The 24,051-nt window shown below is 35.5% G+C and overlaps 1 protein-coding gene across 1 annotated transcript in view; it reads right to left on the bottom strand.

Moving 5' to 3' along the window:
• Positions 1–24,051, bottom strand: part of RNF145 (ring finger protein 145) — a 59,113-nt gene that overhangs the window by 9,916 nt on the left and 25,146 nt on the right. Inside the window, exons 4-8 of the mRNA XM_045503339.1 lie at positions 19,904–19,995; positions 12,259–12,494; positions 9,309–9,484; positions 5,889–6,029; positions 2,820–3,002 (exon numbers count right to left, since the gene is read on the bottom strand). Of these exons, the coding sequence (XP_045359295.1) occupies positions 2,820–3,002; positions 5,889–6,029; positions 9,309–9,484; positions 12,259–12,494; positions 19,904–19,995 (828 nt within the window). The remainder of the gene's footprint in view (positions 1–2,819; positions 3,003–5,888; positions 6,030–9,308; positions 9,485–12,258; positions 12,495–19,903; positions 19,996–24,051) is intronic.

Genomic DNA, 24,051 nt, shown 5'->3' with positions numbered 1-24,051 from the left:
ACTCACCCACTTTCCTGTTCCCAAACATGTCATTTGGGTTGTTTCCAGATGTCTGCTACTATGCATTGTGCTATGAACATTCTTCTACATGTCCTTACTGAGCATGTGCAAGAATGTCCTGAGTATACATGTAGAAGGAGATAATGACCAAACTGTTTCCAAAGTCATTACACTTTACACTCCCACCAGAAACTTGAGATACCCTGTGATCTAGACCTTCCTCCACCCTAGGTATCAGCTGATTTTTTTTCTCTCTCTCTTCTTCCTTCCTTATTTATTTATTCCTTGCCAATCCCAGAGGTTGAAAATAGCACCTCAATGTGGTCTTGATTTACATTTCCCCCATTAGTAAAGAGGTTGAACCTCTCTTCATAGTCCTGTGTTTCTTCTTTCACTAAAAGCCTAAAGATAAAGATGTATTTCATCTTCTATTTCTCTTCTTCATCTGAGCTGTTTGTGTATTGATATCAATTCTTGGATGAGTATAAATATTTCGAGTATCTTCTCGTAGTTTGTAAAGTTAACTTTAGGTTTAAAAAGTTAATTTTAATAGTTAGATTTACCACTCTGCTTTCACAGTCATTCTCAACTCCTAGTCTCCCTTTCCCAGCAGTTCTGTCAGTTTAAGAGATTGTTTCCCACTTGAAGGTCCAAAATATGCTAGCCTATGTAGAGTTTTAATTTTTTGTTTTGACATTTCAGGTCTCTTAAAATTCCAGAGTTGATCCTTTGTTTATGGTGTGAGATAGGAACCCATTCCATCCTTTCCTAAACAGAAACCATTTTCTTCCAGCAGAATTACGGAAGACTACCACTTGTCCCCACTCATCTGATATGCCACCTCCGTCACATACCAAAGTTCCACATACACAGATCTGTTTGGGGGCTCTCTGTTCAAATGCTCAAGTTGTTTCTACTTGAGCCAGTATTACAAAAGCTTCACAGTACCTCCTACTATGAGTGAAATAAAACTTTATCTTCCTCAAGTTGTCTGTTTGATTTCAATACAAGGATTATACTAGCCACACAGAATGAGTTGTGTAGTATTCTTTCTATTGTCTGGAAGTGCATGTTTAAAATAGGGATAATCTGTTCCTTCAAAGTTTGGAACTTGCCTGTACTGCCATCTGTTTACTATTTGCCTTCATTTCTTTAACAGCTACAGAACTATCCAGGTTTTTAAATTCTTCTTGAGTCAGTTCTAGTAAGTTACATTTTTCTCATACTTCTCAGTTTTGCTCCTTTCCCTCTAAATTTCCTCTGCATGAGACCTTGGAGGAAGAAGTCAGTAATAAATAAAGCTAGTGCAACATCCTGGAGGAAACAAGAACTGGATTTAATGGTTCTTATGGCAGTGGAATTACAGATTGTTTTTTCTCTTTCCCAAACTTTCTATAGTATTATATTAGTCTTACTAATATATGCCAAAGTAATTAGTATAATTAATACTACTAAATGATACTCCCAGAAAGGACAAAATAGTGTTGTACTTAGATAAAAAACAACCCAATCGCTTAAGTGGCTATTTAAGGGAGTTCAGCACCAAGTTCAACATCTTAAATGCTTCTATTGAGATACTTCAACCCTCAAAACCAAATCTCAAATAACTATAATTAACTGTAACGATTAAGGTTATCTGAAACAAATCAAAGTTTATTTAAATTAAAATGGATTCTGTCAGCTATTCTACCATTTGAGAAAAAATTTCAGAATGTTCAGCAATGTGGGATATGGGAATAGAAAGATAAATCTGATGAACTACAAAATGTTAATTTGGAATGTTTTAAAAATCTGCTATCAAATTTCGATCTCCCAAAAGACCACCTGTTCCCTTACTCATAAAACACTACCAAAGCGGCAATAAATTCAGATATTTCAAAAATCAAGAGAGTGTGAATGGATGCTGGAAAAAAACAGTGACACTGAATTTTAAGCGTTCTTATAGAATGCCCTTGTATAAACTATAATAAGCTAAAATTGTATCTTCAAGAGCTAAATGATAATTTGACTTTTATTCCTTAAGAAAACCTCTATATAGTATGGCATGAACATGAATGCAGCTATTAATTTCACTTGGTCCCAGAAGGTGTCAAAAAGTCCCATTAAAACCTAAGTTGGGGGTGCCTGAGTGGCTCAGTTGGTTAAGCGTCCAAATTCAGCTCGTCATGATCTTGCGTCGTGGTCTGTGAGTTTGAGCCCCGCGTCAGGCTCTGTGCTGACAGCTAAGAGCCTGAAGCCTGCTTCAGATTCTGTGTCTCCCTCTCTCTGCCCCTCCCTTGTTCATGCCTGCCTCTCTCTCTTTCTCTCAAAAGTAATAAACGTTAAAAAAAAAAATAAAACCTCAATAAGTTGCAATGGTTCTAAAATGCCATCAGATGAGGTAGTTATTCCATTAATGGCTATCTTTACGACTGCCTGAGAGCCTTTATTTCTCTCTTTCCAATGATTTTCTCCTTTCTCTCAATGCTTTCTCTGCTTTAGCATTACACAAAATAAAATTATTTGGTATATTTCTTGGACTGAATTTTCTGCTCTCCATTTTAAAATTGGACAAATATAAAAAGTATTAAACATCTCTGAAGAAGAAAAACACTGACTTGTAATTAATTACATGGTCTTTGATGTGATTTCTAACTATAGGCATCTTGAGAGGAAAAAAACAGAAATGTTAAACATATAGAAAAAAATTTAAAAATGTAAACTCATCATCTTAAACTAATACCAATTATTAATCCATGTTCTGTCTCTAAACATTAAATCTTCAAAAAAAATCTACATATATAAAGAATATTACAAAAAATTTTTAGGAAGTTTCTTACTTGTCTCTAGATGCTCCCAGCGCCAAAACAATTGGATCTGCAATCTCTAACATTGACTGTAGGATAGAAGCTACAACAATGAAGAGGATAATACTGAGCAGGAATGCCCGATGAACAACCTGTAGTTCTATGAGACCAGTCTGTACTGCCAAGATTAACAGCGTAACTCCTTCTGTCATGCCCCTAAAAAAAACACACATTTTTAGAAAAACAAACAATAATCAGAATCTCATTTCATTCCATGAGCAAATAATCCTGATCAAAATGTTAATACATATAACATTGATATAACACATATAATATATAACACTGACATGTAATAACAATATAATGACTATATAATATTTCACTGTATGTGTAAAACATAATTACTATTATTTTAGCATACAATGAGAATAAAAGCAACTTCTAAGATAAATAAAAGGTTTTGCTAATGAGCCAGACACTCTACCATTCTGAGATATCCACTGAATTACACATATTTATATCATGAGCTTTTTCCTGACTATAAAAGACAAAATCATAGGTGAATGTCTTCATAATCTTGAAGTAGGAAAGGTCTCTTTAAGCAGACCATAAGAACCAGAAGACATAAATACAAACTTTTTTGAAATTCAATTGCCATATGGAAAATATATACAAAAATCCTTGGAGATCTTTTTTTATCCGTTTGACTTGATTTATAAATAACTCTCACAAATAAATGAACAAAGGATTAAGTCCAATTTTCAAAACCACAAATTAGCAAATATTTCGAAGTCTGATGACCCAAGCACTGACAAGGAATCTGAGAAAAAATGGGAACACTAATGTTGACATAAAACATGTAAAACCTTTCTGGAGAAAAATTTGCTAATAAATTTAAAATATATACACAATTTAACTCAATAATCTTGCTGGTAATAATTTACCCTATGGATGTACTACAAAAAATTTATATGTAAGAGAAAACACAGTGAATAATAAAACATGTTATGTGACATCATGGGAATATAACTGGCAAAATCCAGATTCTGAAAAATTAAGTAGAACAATCTAGTGTCTTCAACAAATAAAATGAGAGGGGGAAAAAATACAGAGAGACAGCAAGGACCTAAACATTAAAAGAGACTTAAAAGATATTAACCAACTGCAATATGGGCCTTATTTGGATCTGAAGCTGAGCAAATAAAATGTTTTAAAAAAAAGATCAGGGGGCGCCTGGGTGGCGCAGTCGGTTAAGCGTCCGACTTCAGCCAGGTCACGATCTCGCGGTCCGTGAGTTCGAGCCCCGCGTCGGGCTCTGGGCTGATGGCTCGGAGCCTGGAGCCTGTTTCTGATTCTGTGTCTCCCTCTCTCTCTGCCCCTCCCCCGTTCATGCTCTGTCTCTCTCTGTCCCAAAAATAAATAAACGTTGAAAAAAAAAAAAATTAAAAAAAAAAAAAAAGATCAGGAAAATATAAACACCAACTGGGAATTTGAGGTCAAGGAATTCTTCTCTTACTGGGAAGGAATATTTTATTGTTGTTATGTTTTTTCATATGAGACTGAAATACTTGTGGGTAAAATGGTATCATATCTGAGATTTGTGCCAAACAAATGCAGCCAGGAGTTATGAAGGGGACAGAGTAAGTGAAGTTGATAAAGGCATGCATGATAGAAGATAGGCCATATTATTGGAGATGGGTGACAAGTATATGGAGGTTCATTTTACTATTCTCTCAACTTTGTTAATTTGAAATTTTCCTAATTAAGAGTTAAAAAAAGAGAGACATATACAAAGATACTCATAGCACAATTTTTAATAGCAAAAAAAAATACATTTATATTTTAGAATACTATGCTTTAATCAAAAAAATGAGGATGTCTCTGTTGATATAAAAAAACAAATTATCTAAAAACTATTTAAAAGAAAAAATAAGGTGCAGAACTGTTTACAGTATGTGGAAATGAACAACAACAAAATATATATATGCATTTTTCCCCATAAGAAAATTTAAAATAATGATCTATAGCTGTTACCCCTTTGGGGAAAGGAAATGACAAGCAGGGGAAGGAAGAGTTGTCACTTCCCATTTGGTATTTTCTGAATGGTATTAATTTGGTGAGCTTATACATGAATTATTTTTCTTTCTTGCCCTCCCCCCCTTCTTTTTTCCATTACAAAAGTGTTAGCTGGGACTGGCAGGAAGGTTATAAGGTAGAAATTTTTCTCTTTTCTCATAAAAAAACTAAAATGTACACCAAGAAAAAAAATTTATTTCTTCCATTTACAAGGTACTCACCATCTACTAATTCTGAAATATTCCATAAAGATTTAAAGACTTTAAGATTCTTTAAATTTATATAAATGAAACCATTAAAAATTCTTACATTAAGATAACAGAAATTATGACAAGTTCCAAAAACAGGGTTTCCCAATATCTGATCTTAGTGATTTAATAACAACTAGATTAACTATTCTTGGATTATCATTAATGCATCCTTTGAAACTTCAATCAGTATCAAATTTATGTCCAACCATAAAAAATTAAGCAAGTATCAAATACAGAAATTTGATTTTAACATGGCTACACTTAACTTCAAATGGAAAAAAACAAGCTGTTAAAAATCTCTTAAACTCTGGGGCTCCTGGGTGGCTCAGTCGGTTAAGCATCTGACTTCGGCTCAGGTCATGATCTCAAAGTTCGTGAGTTTGAGCCCCATGTCGGGCTCTGTGCGGACAGCTCAAAGCCTAGAACCTGCTTCGGATTCTGTGTCTCCCTTTCTCTCTTGTCCCTCCCCTGCTCATGCATGCTCTCTCTTTCAAAAAAAAATAAACATTAAAAAAATTTTTTTTTAATCTCTTAACTCTAGGAAAGTGTCCAGTATATACTGGTAAGTACAAACAATAAAAATCCATCTTTTACATATGGAAATTCAGTTATATTTTTCATAGTATTTTTAATCCAAATAGTTTCAACCATTCAAAAAAAAAAAAAAAAAAAAAAACAAACCTTCAAAATACCATTTCCTCTGAAATTCATCATTACTTCTTCAAGTTACATATAATATTTAAATTTCTAGAGATATTCATAGTCAAGAACTTACCTATTCATGGCAGGATCATTCATGAAAGCTCGATAACCTTGCAAGTAAAACTTGCAGAGTGTCAGAACACCCAAGGCAACAAAAGAAACCGTGAAGACCAAGCCCAGAAGTGAGTAAGGAGTGCTGCAGCATTCAGCAATACTAGAAAAGAGTGGGTGGGGGTATTGATAGATAAACGTTTTCCCCTGGAAATAAAACCATCTTAAGCCTTCAAATAACCACCAAGCTTGTTCTGACCTTATCAATTAAAACACCCAAACCAAAATTTAAGGTAAAATCACCTAACCACTCCACTAATAATTTAAATCCATTCTTATTATTATCCTAACCTACACTTTTTAAAAATCTCTTTGGCAAATATTCAGTATATAGAACCATATCTGAAACAAGTCTATTTTTATTTATCTATCATCTCTTTCAAATGCAGTAAGAGCTTAAAATTTTGTTCAAACCTTAAGAAACACACAATTATGTATGTATGTATGTATGTATAAAAAAGGAATAGAAAAATTACTTGGGCAAGACACCTAAACGTCATCTAAAATCTCAGTATTAGGGGCTCCTGGGTAGCTCAGTTATGTGTTCAACTTCAGCTCAGGTCATGATCTCGGAGTTCGTGGGTTCAAGCCCCACACTGGGCTCTATGCTGACAGCTCAGAGCCTGAAGCCTGCTTCAGATTCTGTCTCGTCTTTCTACCCCTCCCCCACTTGTGCTGTCTCTCTCTCAAAAAGAAATCAACATTACAAAAATTTTTTAAAAAATAAAAAATAAAATCTCTATTACTTTCTTACTTTTTAAATAAGTCCAAATTCATTCATAGCTTATTGATTTATTAAGCCTATTACACCATGCTACACTTCATTTGATTGTGCTTTCTAATGGATAATAATCTGGTTTAAAACACAACCAATCACAGTCCCATGCTTAGGTTATTATCCTAACCACAGAATTCTATTTCTTTTCTCCTTAAATTGAATTACTTTTTGGATCATCTTAAAATTCTGCATAAAACTTCCATAGTAATCACATAAATACCAATAGCAGTGAAACTTCATTAATAATGAGTTGGCTATCAAAATGTATTTGGTATCAATTTATTGCATGTTTACAGAAGCTAATTATCAATTAAAGCTGTTATTTTCAGAAAGTACAAAATCAGGGGCACCTGGGTGGCTCAGTTGGTTAAGCATCTGACTTCGGCTCAGGTCATGATCTCCCAGTTTGTGGGTTCGAGACCTACATGGGGCTCCAGAGACTGGAGCCTGCTTCGGATTCTGTGTCTCCCTCTCTTTCTCTGCCCCTCCCTTCCTCATGCTCTCTCTCTCAAAAATAAACATTTAAAAATAAATAAATAATTAAAGTACAAAATCAGACTCAGTGCCAATAAATTTATTCTACTTATTTACTAAAATAGGTATGTCCTATGACATTTTTATTGATATTTAATTCTGTGTAACATTTTCCCTACACCACTTAGTGCACAGTGCTCCATCATTTGGTTGGCCGAGAAACAATGCCTCTATTAATGAAAAATTTAAAATTCTTATTTGCTTACACTATCAACAAGAGCCAAAGTATGGAAAGAGACCAAATGTCCACCAATGGACGAATGGATAAAGAAGATGTGGTATATATATACAACAGAGTATTACTCAGCAATCAAAAAGAATGAAATCTTGCCATTTCCAACTACGTGGATGGAACTAGAGGGTATTATGCTAAGTGAATTAAGTCAGAGAAAGACAAATATCATCTGACTTCATTCATATGAGGACTTTAAGCTACAAAACAGATGGACATAAGGAAAGGGAAGCAAAAATAACATAAAAACAGGGAGGGGGACAAAACATAAGAGACTCAAATATAGAGAACAAACAGAGGGTTGCTGGAGGGGTTGCGGGAGGTGGGATGGGCTAAATGAGTAAGGGGCATTAAGGAATCTACTCCTGAAATCATTGTTGTACTATATGCTAACTTGGATGTAAATTAAAAAACCAAATTAAATAAAAATACCAAAAAACCCTTTGATCTACTTATATGTACTTTCCTGAAGGACAGAGTTTCAGTCTTGCCTTTATGTACCAGGGAATGAAGATAGTATATATGTGTGTGTGTGTGTGTGTGTGTGTATGTGTGTGTGTGTGTGTGTGTGTGTGTACACAGACACACACACACACACAAACCCATGTGCTAGACTGGGGGCCTGAGATTCAAATTCAAGAGTGGAAAAATAACAAATACAGATCTAGCATAAGCTCACAAAAAAGATACTTTAGTAGAAAAAGGACTCTGATGACTTAAGACCATTTTTTTAAAAAAACCTAAATCTTAAAAACTAAGTCTTAGAATTCCTTTGGGGCAAATAGAAAAGTATTAGGATATACTTATTTCACCAATTATTTGACTGTATCTGAATAATGAAGCAAAACATTAAAAATAACATGGCATAGGGGTGCCTGGGTGGCTCAGTCAGTTAAGCATCCGGCTTTGGTTCAGGTCATGATCTCATGGTTCGTGGGTTTGAGCCCCATGTTGAGCTCTGTGTTGACGTGCAGATTCTCTCTCTCTCTCCCTCTCTCTGTCCCTCCCTCACTTGTACTTTCTTGCTTTCTCAAAATAAAAAAACTTAAAAGTGAAATAATATGGCATAGTGCAAGAGGAAGTCATAGGGTTTGAACTCAGATGGGATTTGAGATCAGCACTGTTTTTGTTTTTTTTACCAGTGTCACCTGGGGCAAGTTACTCTTGGCACAGTCTCCTGAGCTATTAAAATGATAATGATAATAGAGGCACCTATCTCTCAGGGTTGCTGTAAAGATTAAGTGTGAAGAAAAGTGTTTAGTAGTGTGGTTGGCATATATTAAATACTCAGTAAATGATAATTACTTTTAGTAACATATGTTTTATTTACCCAACCAATAATTTACCTTGAAATTGAAAAAATATTTTTATTTATTATATTTTTAAATATTTTTGAGAGAGAGAGACTGAGTACCAACGGGGGAGGGGCAGAGAGAGAGAGGGAGAGGGAGACACAGAATCAGAAGCAGGCTCCAGGCTCTGAGCTGTCAGCACAGAGTCCGGTGCAGGCCTCAAACTCACGAACTGTGAGATCATGACCTGAGCTGAAGTCAGACACTTAACCAACTGAGCCAATCAGGGGCCTCTGAAAAAATATTTTTAAAATTTGCTATGTACCTTTTCACAAATCATTTGACGAAACCAAATATACCATTATTACATTAGCACCTTCCCTGCACTGCCAGACATAGGCATCCACTGAATGAAAATCCTCTCTCAATTAAATATGGGGTATTCTAATATAACTGGGAAAAGTTAATTTGCAAAACTTACTACTCCTAGATCAACGTTTTCTCTTCCTAAGGTTATGTACAGTATCACATGTTCTCATTAATTACCTTGTCAGGAAAAGGAAAAGAAGCCTCTCACGTGATGCAGGCTGATCTCGAGTACTGAAATAGGAGTAAATCTGAAGAGCAAATAAGACGAGCCAGAAAACCATGAAAAGTACAGGGACTACGAGTTGATTCCACAGGGACATTCCCAAGGCTAGAAGGCCATATACCTCTACTACCTGAGTAAGAAAATAAGATAGGAAAACATCTTGTATCACTTCAACAAACACATTTAAACATAAAAGAGTAATAAAGAGAAAAATAAAATAGCTTTTTTTCACTGTAACGTTGTTTCAGATAAATTCCTTTAAAGTTTTCTCTATACAGTTACTAAGTACCACATTTTTTAAAATTCACTGAGTTTTCATTATTGTTAACACGACACACGCTCATCAAATGACCACCATAAATTCCCCTTATGGTTCAGAGTAAAGTCACTTTCAGAGTAAAATTACATCAAAGGCAGGTTGTAAACTGACTCATCTGTAAATCATAATGATCAATCAGGACTACCTTAAATGATACAATAGTGCTTGAGTGGCTAGAAAAACAGGCAATATGAAAGGAAGACTTTTTCAGGATTTAGTCAGGAAATTTTATAGGTCAAACAGTTTGATGAAGACAGAATAATCACTGGAGTTTACTGGAGAGAGAAGACAGCAAGTCTTTTTTTCCCCAGATAAATCAATTCCCCTTGTTCCTCCTATGCATTTTTCAAACAACATTTCTCAATTTATTTGGTTTGCCAAGTGCATTAACACCAAGAAAAAAGGTACATGTAGAAAAAGTTTATTAATCTACTAATAAGTAAATTAGCTTTCTAGTTTGTAAAATAATCTCTTATGAGATTGATTAGGAAGAATCAGTTTTCATAATCTGATTCAGCCGAAGAGCACAATGTAACCAAGTTTCTAGAGTTACTATGCCAGGGACCAGACCCTGGTAACACAACAGGGTTCTCCAAGGCAGGCTATAAACTATAACCTACAGAGCCAAATGGTTTTGCTGAAACTCTCAGTGTGATACCAGAATGCTTCAATAAACTACAAATATCTTAAAATACACTGACTTCAAGTTATTCTGATTTCTAATTAATACCTATCTCTAGATAGATAAAGATCTTTTAAGCATTAAGTTAAAATACAGACTTGCAAGTTATTCTAAATTTAAATTATTTTCACCTGGAGGCACCTAGGTGGCTCAATCGGTTAAGGATCCAACTTCAGCTCAGGTCATGATCTCACAGTTCACAACCTCTCTGAGGCTGACAGCTCAGACCCTGGAGCTTGCTTTAGATTCTGTGTCTCGCTTTCTCTGCCCCTCCCCCCGTCACACTCTGTCTTTCTCTCTCTCTCAACAATAAACATTTTTTTAAAAATTATAAAAAATACTTTTAGTAATAAAAAAATGATAAATTCCATTTGTAACTCAAATGCTTTTTCTAAAATCTAGTCAAGATTAACTTCTATTTTTCCCCTACTAGAAAATATTGAAAGAAAAAGCAAATTGTCCAACTACGTGCAAAATAATTATTAGCAGCAAATGATCATTGAGAGGTAGAGAGTATTTTTCCTCCTTTCCATTCAAGAAACATGACTAAAAAGCCTGATAGTTTCCATTTCTTGCCTATCCAATTCTTTCCAGGTTGTGAATTTTATAACCTATATTTTCAACTACAACATCTAGTGATGCATGAATCTTATGGCAACCAAGAAGGTAAACATGACATTGAAAAATGAGGGCTCTGTCCTTATGATGATAAAACAGCATCCAATTAATGTTTACTGCCTGTCTACTGTTTTCCTACAAACTAGGATAGCTCCACAAGACTGAATTCAAAGAAAAACACTAGTCATTCTTACTCTGAATGGAAGTACAATGCTTCCTCATGAAATAGCTCTTCTCGGAGTGTGAAAATAACTTCCTCTTCTCTGAAAGACCTACTTTTAGGAAAACTGCCCAAGTTAATCATTACATAAGATGAACAATGAAGGCAGAATCAGGCTAAAGCCAAGAGTAGAGGGAAATTTTTCCGGGAAATCTGTCCCTGGGGCTACAACAACAACAACAACGACAACAACAACAACAAGGACGACGACGACGACTATGACGACGACAACAAAACCCACTTCACTTAGTAGTTTCAGTTTGGTCAATCTGAGAGCATCCTGTACCTTAAGGTCACATACACACAGTCGAAAGGTAGTAAAGAATGTCCATTTTAACATTTTGTTTTTATATATCAATGTCAGTTTTAGTATCTATTTTATATACTGAAACTTATCAATTAAGGCAAATGGAAATAGATAAATATCTATTGTTTCTGTCTGGGAATAATCTGTTTTAGAGCAAAGGTTAAAAAAAGTAGGATAAGGCAGAAGCACATCATGTTGGCAACATCAGTATATCTAAGCAAAATCCATCATAGTATAAACAACTTAACTTCTCAGTTTACATAAATTAAGAAAACATAGGGGGAAATAACTGTAGGCACAGGACTATAACCAGGAGAAAAACCAGGATTTGACCCCTAGATTTTCAATTCTGTATTACTTTGGTCTTTGTTATAATACTCAACACATACAGAATAATGTCTGCCTGGCACCAAACTCACTTAAATCTCAGAGCAACCCTATGAGTTAGGTACAACTGTTATTATTAGCTCCATTTTATGGATAAACCAACTTAAGTGACTATCCCCAGGTTACACAGCTAGTAAACAACAGTGCCAGAGTAAAAACCCAGACACTCTGCTTCCACAGAATCCCTTTACTGCCTCTCTATACAACACTTCATAATAAAAAATCTTACATGTTCCTAATTAGGTTGCTATTTAAAAACTGTCCAACAGAATGTTACCATAACCATGACTGAAATAACAAGGAGCTAAACCTTTAATATAACTAGTATTTATGCAGAATTTTATCTACCTGTGTGTGGTTGTCAGTCTTACCTGAACCAATTCTCTGTATGCAGACTTAGCAAGGTTATAAGGTACTAAAAGATTAGACCCAAGAAAATAGAGAACTTCCAATCCAGTAAAAATCATAGCAAATTTGTTGATGATAACAATGGTCTCCAGAGGAACAAGGCAGAGTCGTGCTAGCAGGGGAAGCATGTGAGCTGAAAACAGCCAAATCTGCTTCGTTTTCATGACACAGGAACATAAAGTACACACCACCAACTGACCTAAAATGGGGAGGAGAATGCATTTAAGATTTGGTATTCACAAAATAAAAGCAAAAGATAATGCCAATAAGGATGATGACACAGCTTTTGAAAAAGTCTAATTAAGATCTCCTAGGTAACAGTCTAAATCAAATTTTTACCTCATCTGACCATAATTACATATTCATATGTCCCGTCAATTCTGAGCATCAATTCCCTAGGTACTGATCTGAAAAAAGCAGTACAAATATCCACTAGTCTTCATCACATTTCAGATGACATATATAATACAAAAAACGTTTTTTTAAATGTCTAGCTCAGTATTATAATAATTCAATTACTACGGTTTACATATAGCTCTTTTCACAAAGGTCCATCAATATTTAATTGTTCTGGTTGATAGGTAAAAGCATAAAATCCAAGAGATACAGTTACTTCTCTAAGATCATGATGCGACAAAATTCATTGAGATTTTCAAGCTTTAATTACATTTACAGGATCATGCAAGCCTTCCCAAAGGACTCAATAATGAAAGTAAAACTTTGTTTAAGCAACAAATTCTTCTCAAATGATTAGGCATGATCATTATAGAAAAGTTAGAAAATACAGAGAAATAAAAAGGGAAAACTCAATTTCTTATAGTCCAGTATCTTTGGTCCATTAATTAAAGCACTGCATAGAGAGTCTAAGCATTGTGTCTGAAACCTAGTAAGTGCTCAACAAAAATTAGCTATTCATACTGTTTTCAGATTTATTCTATGCAAGTGAATATACAAATGTTTTATTATATAAATGAGATTACAGTGTACACACTACAGTTTTTTCAGTTAATACATATAATCCATGTAGCTCTCCCCATACCAATAAACATATACACTTTTTTTTTTTTTAGTTGTATGGTATATTACACTGAATGTGTATGAAACAGTATTAGCATTTGGCTGTTTTCAAATAGTTCATAATTATAAAATGCTTTGTTATGAATAAGCCTGATGTTTATTGCTTATGACATCCTCATATACTTGGAGCACATTTCCTAATATCTTCTTAGACTAAATTCCTAAAAGTGTAATTACTGAGTCAGAAGAAACCTTTAAGACTTTGACACATACAATCAGACAGCCCTACAGAAACAAAACACCCAGGGTACAGGGTGCGCATTTTTCTACTGACTTGCCAACAGTAAAAATAATTTAAAGAAGGAATATTTCCTAAGATTTTCTAAATATTGCATTTTGTTGATTACCAATTATAAATAAGTACATAAAAATAATTTGCAATTATTTGGTGAAATGCTTGTTTACATTCTTTGGCCATTTCTACTGGGGAATGTAGCCTTCTATGTTTTGACTAAGATATTAATTTCCTTTGTCACATGACTATATTTTCCCAATGTATTATTTGAATATTTTAATAATTTTTTCTCTTACAAAAGTTTTTACTGTAAATAGTCAAACCTATCAAACGTTTTTCTTCATGGTTTCTACCTTTGGTGCCATGGTTAATCACATGGGTTCTCCTACTTAAGATTATACAAGTAATCACGTACATTTAAAAAAAAAATTTTTTTTAATGTTTATTTATTTTTGGGAGAGAGACAGAGTGTGAGCGGGGAAGGGCAGAGAGAGAGGCAGATAAAGTAGGCTCCAGGCCCCGAGCTGTCTGCAGAGCCTGATATAGGGCTCGAACTCACGAACCATGAGATCATGGCCTCATGGCCAAAGTCGGATGCTTAACCTACTGAGCCAACCAGGTGCCCCACCTACGTTTTCTTTTATTATTCTTTAATATAAAAATTAATACATTTGGAATTTATTTTAGAATAAGGTAAAATTGGAATTTATTTTAGAATAATTTATTTTAGAATTTCAGTACTTATAAATCTTCACTTAATATAACCAGGTGATTCAAGCTTAAGAAACACTACTGTCCCATGAAAGACAAAAACCAAAACAAACAAAAAAAGATCTCAGAGGAAATGGATAATTCAAGGAATAAAAGAAAGCTTCAAAGAGATAAATGATATATCTATGAAATAAAAAAGGCTGTCATAATAAAAAGAATTCAATGAAAAAAGTTCCTGGATATTAAAAATATACAACAAAAAAAGATCTAAGTGTGTTTTTCCAGATGTTTTAGTCAGTTGTCTCAAAACTAGCTACTGGAATCATCCAATTCTTTTCTTATTACTTTGAAATGCCATTCTAGTATACCTTCAAATTTTTTGTATATTTGAGTCTGTGTCAGAACTTGCTATTTTTTTTAAATTTGAGAGTGAGTGAGCACGCATGTGAGGGGGGAAGGGCAGAAAAATGAGAGAGAGAGAGAGAGAGAGAGAGAGAGAGAAAGATAGGGAGGAGGTGGAGGAGGAAGAAGAGGAGGAAGAGGAGGAGGAGGAGGAGGAGGAGGAGGAGGAGAAAAAGAAAGAATCACAAGCAGGTTCCAGGCTGACAGCGGGGAGCCCAATGCAGGGCTCAATCTCAGGAACCATGAGATCACGACCTGAGCTGAAACCAAGAGTTGGATGTTTAGCTTACTGAGCTACCCAGGCACCCTAGAAATTACTATTTTTCTTTTTTCAACACTCTACTCTGATGACAGTACCACACTGTCCACTGTCCCATTTCACTGACTGGACAAGTCTCCTCTCATTGCTCTTTTTAAAATTTTATGAAAATTCTTGAACATGTTATCTTCCAGATTAAGAATCATACAGTCAAATTCTCTTCCTTCTTGCCAATGAAGGGCAAAACAATACTTTGAGATTTTTGTTTTGTGTTCAATCTGTATTACTGTTACAAGAATACAAAAATGGCAACCATTTTTACACAAAGCTAAAAACATTTATTAACAATCTACCATGTTATAATGTGGTATTTTCTCCCACAAATATTAATTTTAGCCTTTAAAGAACTGATATCTAAATAATGTGAAAAATATTCATAAATGTATAAAAGGAGGAAAACCCACAATACTAAAAAAAATAAATAAAAGCAAAACAAAACAGGAGGAGGGGCCACCAAGTGAGATATGAGAACAACATTTTAGAGCACAGAAAACAAAGAGATAGGAGGCAATGAACTGTGGTTTTAAGCCAAGCCATTACTCTTTTCCCCACCCTGGGGGGAAGACTGAGGTTTACTGGAGAGACTGCAACAGGCACCTGGACATGACCATGCACAGCCCCGAGCAGAGAGGAGATGCCCAAATGAAAAGAGGGGATTAAAACAAAAGTCTGCACCCTGAGAGATGAAATCTTTCTAGATATCCAAACATGCTGCCATGTTTATTGTTACCCATTCTAGTCACTGACATCAGCCTCCCCTACAGGGAATACAAAGATTCCTATTTGGGGAAAATGACCAAGTCCAAGTGAAAAGACATACAAATACTCAAAAACAGCCAATCCCACTTGAACATCAACTGTGAAACATACCAGTTGGTAAGCCCTAAAGAGATTCTAATCAACAACTTAACTCACTTTAATACAAATGATCAGCTAAGGACCTCCAGATATTTAAATAAAATTTATGTTTTAATCAGCCTCAGATGAGGCCTAGAAATCAGTACTTATAAATCTTTACCAAATATAACCAGGATTCAAATCCAGGCTTAAGAAACACTACTATCCCATGAGAGACAAACACCAAAAAAAAAAAAACAGAAAAAAAGATCTCAGAGGAAATGGATAATTCAAGAATAAAAGAAAGCTTCAAAGAGATAAGTGATATACCTAAGAAATAAAAGACTCTCACAGTAAAAAGAAACTTCAATGAAAACAAGGTCATGGATATTAACAATATACAACAAAAAAAGGTACAATAAAAGGGCTGGAAGATAAAGTTGGGAAATCTCAGAAAGTTAAACAAAAGACAGAGAGGGGAGAAAAAAAGGAAAATAGAACAGTAAGAAAGTTAGGGGGTCAATGTAGGAGGAACATTACCCAGTTCACAGGATTTCTAGAGAGGGCCAAGAGAGAAAGTAGCAGGGCCAACACAGCTGTGACTAGAAAGGAGAGGCCTGTGGGGAGCTGGTACAGGAACGTGGAACAGAGTGGTACAGAAGAGAGCCAGTGTTTGTCATAAAACTGGTAGGTCTCAACTTTTAAAAACAAGCGTATTTCTTTGATTAAAAAATTAGCAAAAACTCGAAAAGAAAGTACTCAGAGGAAATGCTTTAATGCTAGGAATAATTAGGAATGTTCACTCTCACACATTTTATTTTCACTGTACTCACAGCTATGATATTTAAATTTCCCGTTCAGCATGATATAAACTTCCTCTACACTCTGAAAATTCCCCAAAATCTATGCCAACACATTCAGTGCTCAACTCTGGGGTTGCAGACTTCATTTTCTTTCAGAGAAGACTATGACTCACATGCTATGATTCTCTTTAACAGAAGACCACTTCTCCTATTTAGGTGAAAAAAGGAAGGAGCAGAAATCTTTCCTATAGCTCCAAAAGAATGGGAAGTTATTTAAATTGATGTGCCTATTCCAATTGGTAATTCTGAATAAATCAAAATCACAAAGTAATCTTTGGATTTCAGGATTCCACTATTAGAAATAGCTCCCAGAAGTCTGCAGCTCTAAGAAATGATGGCATATTAATATTACTCAGTTTTTCATTAAAAGCTCATTAATGAAACAGAAGAAAATAGAAAGTACCTTTAAAATCCAAATTGGAAGAAAATATAGTGCTTAACAGTTTATGGATTTTATTTCCAATTAATTGAATCTTAGCTGAGTAAACAGAGTATCATAGCTACTGATGGCAAAAATTTAAGGAAATGTTTCAAGTTTGTACTATATTGCATCCATCACGGAATAAAAATAATACCTTACAAGCTCTTTAACCTTTCAAATATAACCTTTCAAATACACTTGACGCTTGCACAATGCAAGGGCTGTTCAATGTTCAACATTGTTCAACAATGTATTTGTTCAAAGATGCAGAGTTGAAAATGCTTGCATAACTTTTGACTCTCCAAATATTAACTACTTAAAGCCTACAGCCTACTGTTGACTGGAATTCTTACCAATAACATAACACATATTTTATATGTTATATGTAATACATACTATATTCTTATATAATAAAGTAAGCTAAGGAAAAGAGAACGTTATTAAGCAAATCCTAAGGAAAATGATTTTAAAATCCACTCTGTGAAGGGACTCCTGGGTGGCTCAGTCTATCAAGCATCCGACTCTTGGTTTCAGCTCAGGTCATGATCTCACAGTTGGTGAGATCAAGCCCTTCATCGGGCTCTGTGCTGACAGCGTGGAGCCTGCTTGGGATTTCCTCTCCTTCTCTCTGCCCTTTCCCCACTCACTCACTCTCTCTCTCTCTCAAAAAATAAATACACATTAAAAAATTATTTAAAATCCACTCTGTGAGGTATAGTGTTCTCCTGCCCCTAAGCCAGATCCTATAACTTTTCTAATCTAACTTAGGTTACACAGTCCCAATTGAACAATGACTAAAACTCTGAAACTGATTTAGTTCAGGCTTTTCCCTTACGTTAGCTCAGGCCTCCTATGGGACTATAGATGGAAAACCTGCAACTGTGAGGGGGGATGAAGAAGTTATGGCAGGCTTTGCCCTCTTTCTCTGCCAGCACCACTGCCCTCTCTTCCTGACTTACCTAGGCTTGAAACATGTAGGAAAGAAGGAGAGTGGGTAGTAGGAAATTCTTACTGGACTATGCTCTTACAGAGATTGGGTGTTGGTGCTCCCTGAAGCTGGAACACTTAAAACTTATCCTCTTTTCTCTTGAGCATTTTTATGGGTTCTTCTCAGATTGTTCCTATCACGGTGGCTCTCCCACCCTTAGTATTTGTTATGTACCCTTCCTCTGGCTGTTTCTGGTTCTTTGCTGAACTCTTGGAGGTTCAATCCCTGTTGGAGTCTTATCCTTCTAAAGTCCCTCTTAGAAAGACCTAAAAAAATCCCATAGACTCTTGGGGCCCTTAACTAGTTCACAAGAAATTAACATCCTTTGCCTACCCAGATTAGAAGATACAAAAGAACCCCAAAAGACATTTTCCTATGTCCATAGTCAGAAAACTCACAGCAAGCCAACTCACTCATATATATATATATATATATATATATATATATATATACACACATATATATGTTAACAATAAATATATATTATATAACAACATACCCCATAGATTATCATATAAAAACATTCAATCTGCATTAAAAAAAAGACATTTTGCATCCTTTTTTGTACTAAGTCTTAGAAAGTAGGTATGTGTGTTTTACACTTATAGTGTATCTTAATTTGGACTAGCCACATTTCAAGAGCTCAATAGCTACATTTAATTTTATTTTTTTAATGTTTGCTTATTTATTTATTTATTTATTTTATTTCTTTATTTATTTATTTTTTTTAATGTTTTTATTTATTTTTGAGACAGAGAGAGACAGAGCATGAACGGGGGAGGGTCAGAGAGAGAGGGAGACACAGAATCGGAAGCAGGCTCCAGGCTCTGAGCCATCAGCCCAGAGCCTGACGCGGGGCTCGAACTCACGGACAGCGAGATCGTGACCTGGCTGAAGTCGGACGCTTAACCGACTGCGCCACCCAGGCGCCCCTTGCTTATTTATTTTGAGACAGAGAGAGAGAAAGAGTGAGGGAGGTACAGAGATAGAATCCCAAGCAGGCTCCACACTGTCAGCACAGAGCCTGACGTGGGGCTCAATCTCACGAACCATGAGACGATGAGCTGAGCTGAAATCAAGAGTTGGACACTTAACCGATTAAGCCACCCAGGTACCCCATATGTGGCTAATTTTGGATGGTGCAGTTTTAGATTTTCAAAGTGTGGGTCAGTTCACAGTATCCCCCCCTAAACCACAGAAGACATGTGACTCTCCAAATGGTCTTCTGCTGACTTCTCTAAATGTGAATGGTTGGGGAGGTATTTCAGAGCAAACAGCTCTCTAAAGAAATTCTCCTTAATCTCCAACATTTAATTTTGCAAGACCCTCTATATGGATGAGTGTAAAAGTCATAAAATAGATTTTCTCTCACTTCCTTTTCTATAATTCCGGCATGGTAGGCAGGGTCTAGTACATCACTTGGGACTCTCTATATTATTTTTGGGTCTTAGCTAACACTCCTATTTTTAACATTCTACTACCTAAATATTTCATTCAGGTCTCAAGTTCTTGACATTTCTGGCAATTTATTTTTGAATATAGTGATGGCTCTCAATAACAATAAAGACATTACATATTTAATTTTAATCTTATAAAATAATAATTAACTTTATTTAAAAATTAACCTTCTAAATCGTTAAAATATCATTAAAAAAACACAAGCAACTATAGGCTACGTATGATTATTAGCATGTAAAAAAAATAATAAGTAAGGTTGGTCTCCACCTACACTTTCAATTCTTTTCTAATACTTACCTATTAAGGCTGTGGTAAACCGATTCATGGAGAGAGGTTCTAAATACATTGGTCCTTCATAGGCAGACTCCAGTTCACTCCTGACGTAGTCCCTAAATAAATAAAATGGTAATAACATATTAGATACATACCAAGCACATATGGAAAAGAAAAGCAACTAAAGCACAGTATTCTTATAAAAAGCATATTATGTTAATAACACTTCTTTCCACATCTACATTAAGGAAAATTTTAGGTATAAAAAACTAGGTAAGGATGGTCTTCATTTCCTTCTTCCACGCATGGATCAGAATTTACTGCATCTGAATTTTACTATGCAGAGAAGACAGCCAAAAATCTACTCTGTGGGATTTTCTTTTTTCCCATGGCCTTGTTAAATAACTATTCCCAGTAAAAAAAACATTTGAGAAACCATCCCTCAACCCTATTACTTAAGTGATAATACCCAATAATATTACATCAAATTTCCCCTCTTTTGGCTCTCTTCCACCATCCCACCTATCTTACTTTCCCCAAAGTTTTATCCCCAATTATTCTTAGTTATAGGTAAAATCACAAACTAAGTAGAAAACTGGCTCTCAGGACAATCCTTAAAAATTGTCACTTTCAACTCTATCAAGAATCTATAATTAGACTTATAATAAAGTAGGCTACAGATTTATTTTGAATCAAATTTTAAATCACATCAAATATTCCTTTTAAAATTTAAATGATGTTAAATGACATGTGATTACTGAGAAATAAGTAGAGAAAAAAAAAAGTCTTTCCACACTGAGAAAACAGAACTTTCAGTGCACAGCCAAGAAGCACAAAAAGGGAGAATTCAATTTATCAGCAAGTTAAAACAGTAATACTAGAAGACTGTTAAGTTCTTTTGACATCATCGTAAGGAAACTGTGTAAAAAAATTCTCCTTTTCTTCAATTATTGAATGCTTTATCCACTGTATTTAAAAGAATCTGAATGTTTCAGTATTTCTGAACAAACCCACAGCTATATTTACTTTTTCCATGAAATTACTTCCTATTAGGCAATCAAGTTGAATTCCTTTAGTGTAGCATAGCCAAACAAGAAATGACCCTTACATAATCCAAAAGGAGAATACTGTCAAAAAACCAAAATAAGTTTTATGAACAGAAGCAGTTTGGGGGACAATTTACAAAAATCAATAATGGACCTAAATTCATGGGAGATTTAGTAATTCTCCTCTATCACTCTATGATGACCACTTCTAACAAATAATATATTAATAGTCTCTTTTTACTGAAATTCTCAAGACGAATGATTTTAATGCAGTGCTGGCCAACCAGGGGTGATTTTGACCCCAAGGGGCATTTTGCACTGTCTGAAGACATTTTTAGCTGTCACAATTTAAAAGGGTTGGGGGTGCTCCGAGCACCTAGGCCAAGATGCTGCCACAACATCCTATCTCCAGTGCACAGGACAGCCCTATAACAAAGGATTACTCAGTCCAGAGGTCAGTACTCAAAACCCTGTGAGAAGTACAAATGCTACACATGCAAATAACATATAAATATCTGAATGCTACCTTACTAGATAACCACCAACATAAAATTACTACATTTTACAAAGTTTTAGGACAGAAAACTGAAGAATTAAGAGAATTATGAAATTTACAATAAAATACACAAATAAATATCACTTAAAATTTATGAAGTCTTTGAAAATGCTATTAAAGAAAAAAATTTATCTTTAAAAAAGTTTATTTAGTCTTTATTTATTTTTAATAGAACACAAGGCGAGTGAGGAGTAGAGAGAGAGGGAGACACAGAATCTGAAGCAGGCTCCAGGCTCTGAGCTGTCAGCACAAAGCCTGATGCAGGGCTTGAACCCACATACCATGAGCTCATGACCTGAGCCTAAGTCAGTTGCCCAACCGTCTGAGTCACCCAGGCGCCCCCAAATAAATTCGTATTTAAAAGAGCTCTAATTCTGAGTCCAAGACCTCTGAAGGCAAATAATTTCTTTGTGGCCATCTCATATCCTTCTCCAACAGATCCAGTTAAAAGAGGGGAAACCCACAAAGACAAAAAGCATATTGATGCTTGCCAGGGGCTGAGGGGGAGGGGAGGGGAGGGAAAATGGAAAAGACGTAATATGCACTGGGTTTTATCGTGGGGTGATGGTTGTACATTATGAATGTACTATATGCCAATGAACTGTTCACTTTAAAGATTAATTTTATGTGAATTTCACTTCAATAAAAAGGGAATGGGGTGACTACAGGAATTCCATCCCCAAGGGGAAGATGCCAAAAGGTGTCCCTGAAGGGTTCAGTGCCCTAGTAACGTGGGGGGTGGAAACTGCAGAGTTGGTCTCCCTGACATGTTTTCTCTCCCTTGTTTGCTTTTGTCATCATATTACTGATGTTTTATATATAACTCAGCAAACCCATTACTCTAGAATTTCTTATTGCCGAGACATTTGTTAATTGTTTTGCTTTATTTCCTAGCCTACTTTAGTTCATTTTTTAGCACCTCTTTGTCTTCTTTAGAGCCTCTAATCTTAAATTCTGACTTTACATAACAAAACCTGTAAGGAAAATCAACATTCTCCATGTTTTTTGGCCTCACAAAAAATATACCGTATACATAATATGTTGGTAGCACACTGCTACCCTCTGGGAATACTACAGTAGACAGGAAAGTAACAATTCCTGTTAGCATGAAGCTTACAAACCAGGAAGAGAGACTTACAATTACCAGATTAATACTAATAATAATTACAATTATATAATTACAATTACAATAATAATTATAATTGTGATAAATGCTATAAAAATATAGAATGAGGGGCGCCTGGGTGGCTCAGTCGGTTAAGTGTCCAACTTCAGCTCAGGTCATGATCTCACAGTTTGTGAATTCAGGGCCTCGCGTTGGGCTCTGTGCTGACAGCTCAGAGCCTGGAGACTGCTTTGGACTCTGTGTCTCCTCTCTCTGCCCCTCCCTGCTCCCGCTGTCTGTCTGTCTGTCTGTCTCTCTCTCAAAAATGAATAAAAATATAAAAAAAATTTTTAATATAAAATGATTTTTTTTCTCTTTTTCACTCTCCGTATTTCGTGACTTTGTGATTTAGTGAAATTATAGGGGACTAAGGGAGATCTGTCTTCCAAAAGAATAATCAACCGTTAGGCCTTAAAGACAATACCACAGTGTTGAACAGCTTCTTACCACTAGCTCTCTGGGCTGCTCTCCTCTAGAACCCTAAGAGAACAGCTCTCCTCAATGCTGCAACCCCTCCTCAATGCTACTGGAACAATCATCCTACCACAGAAATTAACACCTTCTCGAGGTACCTCAGACCCTTTCTCCTTTGCTCCACTCCTGTCTCTCAAGATGGTCCTTCACAATCTTTCCTGTCTGGCTGACTCATCAATAAGCCCCACCTCAAGAAAGACGGCCAGGCCCAGAAAGTCTGTAGTCCCTCTTTGGTTCCACTGAGCTTGGCTTGCCAGAGCCAGGGCAGTGGCTTTTGTGAGGGCTAAACTATTGGTCTCACCAAGGAGCCACTACTGAGCTGTCCCTTTTGAAAGAAGACTCTGGGCATTGTTGCACCCCAAACTATACAAGAGAACTTTAACACGGATCAGTATCTGAACAAAGATCTCCAAGTTATGAACAACTTCCCGGCATCTCATGCTGACAATGTAAACTCTTCATTACTAGTCTCCAACAAAGTGGGTCATTCACAATATAAATAAACAAGATAGAAAGCCAAATAAAAAGAATCCAGAGAAGGAATTATCCAAAATTCCAGGAGTCATTTTAGTCCAAAAATTACTCTGATGCAATAGCCATGAAATTCTAATTTTTAATAGAATTTAGTAACTATTTTACAACTGAATCAGGGGCACCTGCGTGGCTTGATCTGTTAAGCATCTGACTCTTGGTTTCAGCTCAGGTCGTGATCTCACAGTTCCTGAGTTCAAGCCCCCTATCAGGCTCAGTGCTGAGAGTGCAGAGCCTGCTTGGGATTCTCTCTCTTACCTCTCTGTTTCTCAAAACAAATTAATTAAAAAAAAACTTTAAAAAAAAGACTGAATCAGATGAAATGTTCAAAAGCAGTATATGGTTTTGTTTTTTGTTTTTTTTTAAGATTTACTTTTTGTGGGGAGGCACCTGGGTGACT

The sequence above is a fragment of the Leopardus geoffroyi genome, chromosome A1 (assembly GCF_018350155.1).
Source record: "Leopardus geoffroyi isolate Oge1 chromosome A1, O.geoffroyi_Oge1_pat1.0, whole genome shotgun sequence".
Classification (NCBI taxonomy): domain Eukaryota; kingdom Metazoa; phylum Chordata; class Mammalia; order Carnivora; family Felidae; genus Leopardus; species Leopardus geoffroyi.
Note: the sequence above shows the minus strand (reverse complement) of the source record. Positions and strands in the feature narration are given on the sequence as shown.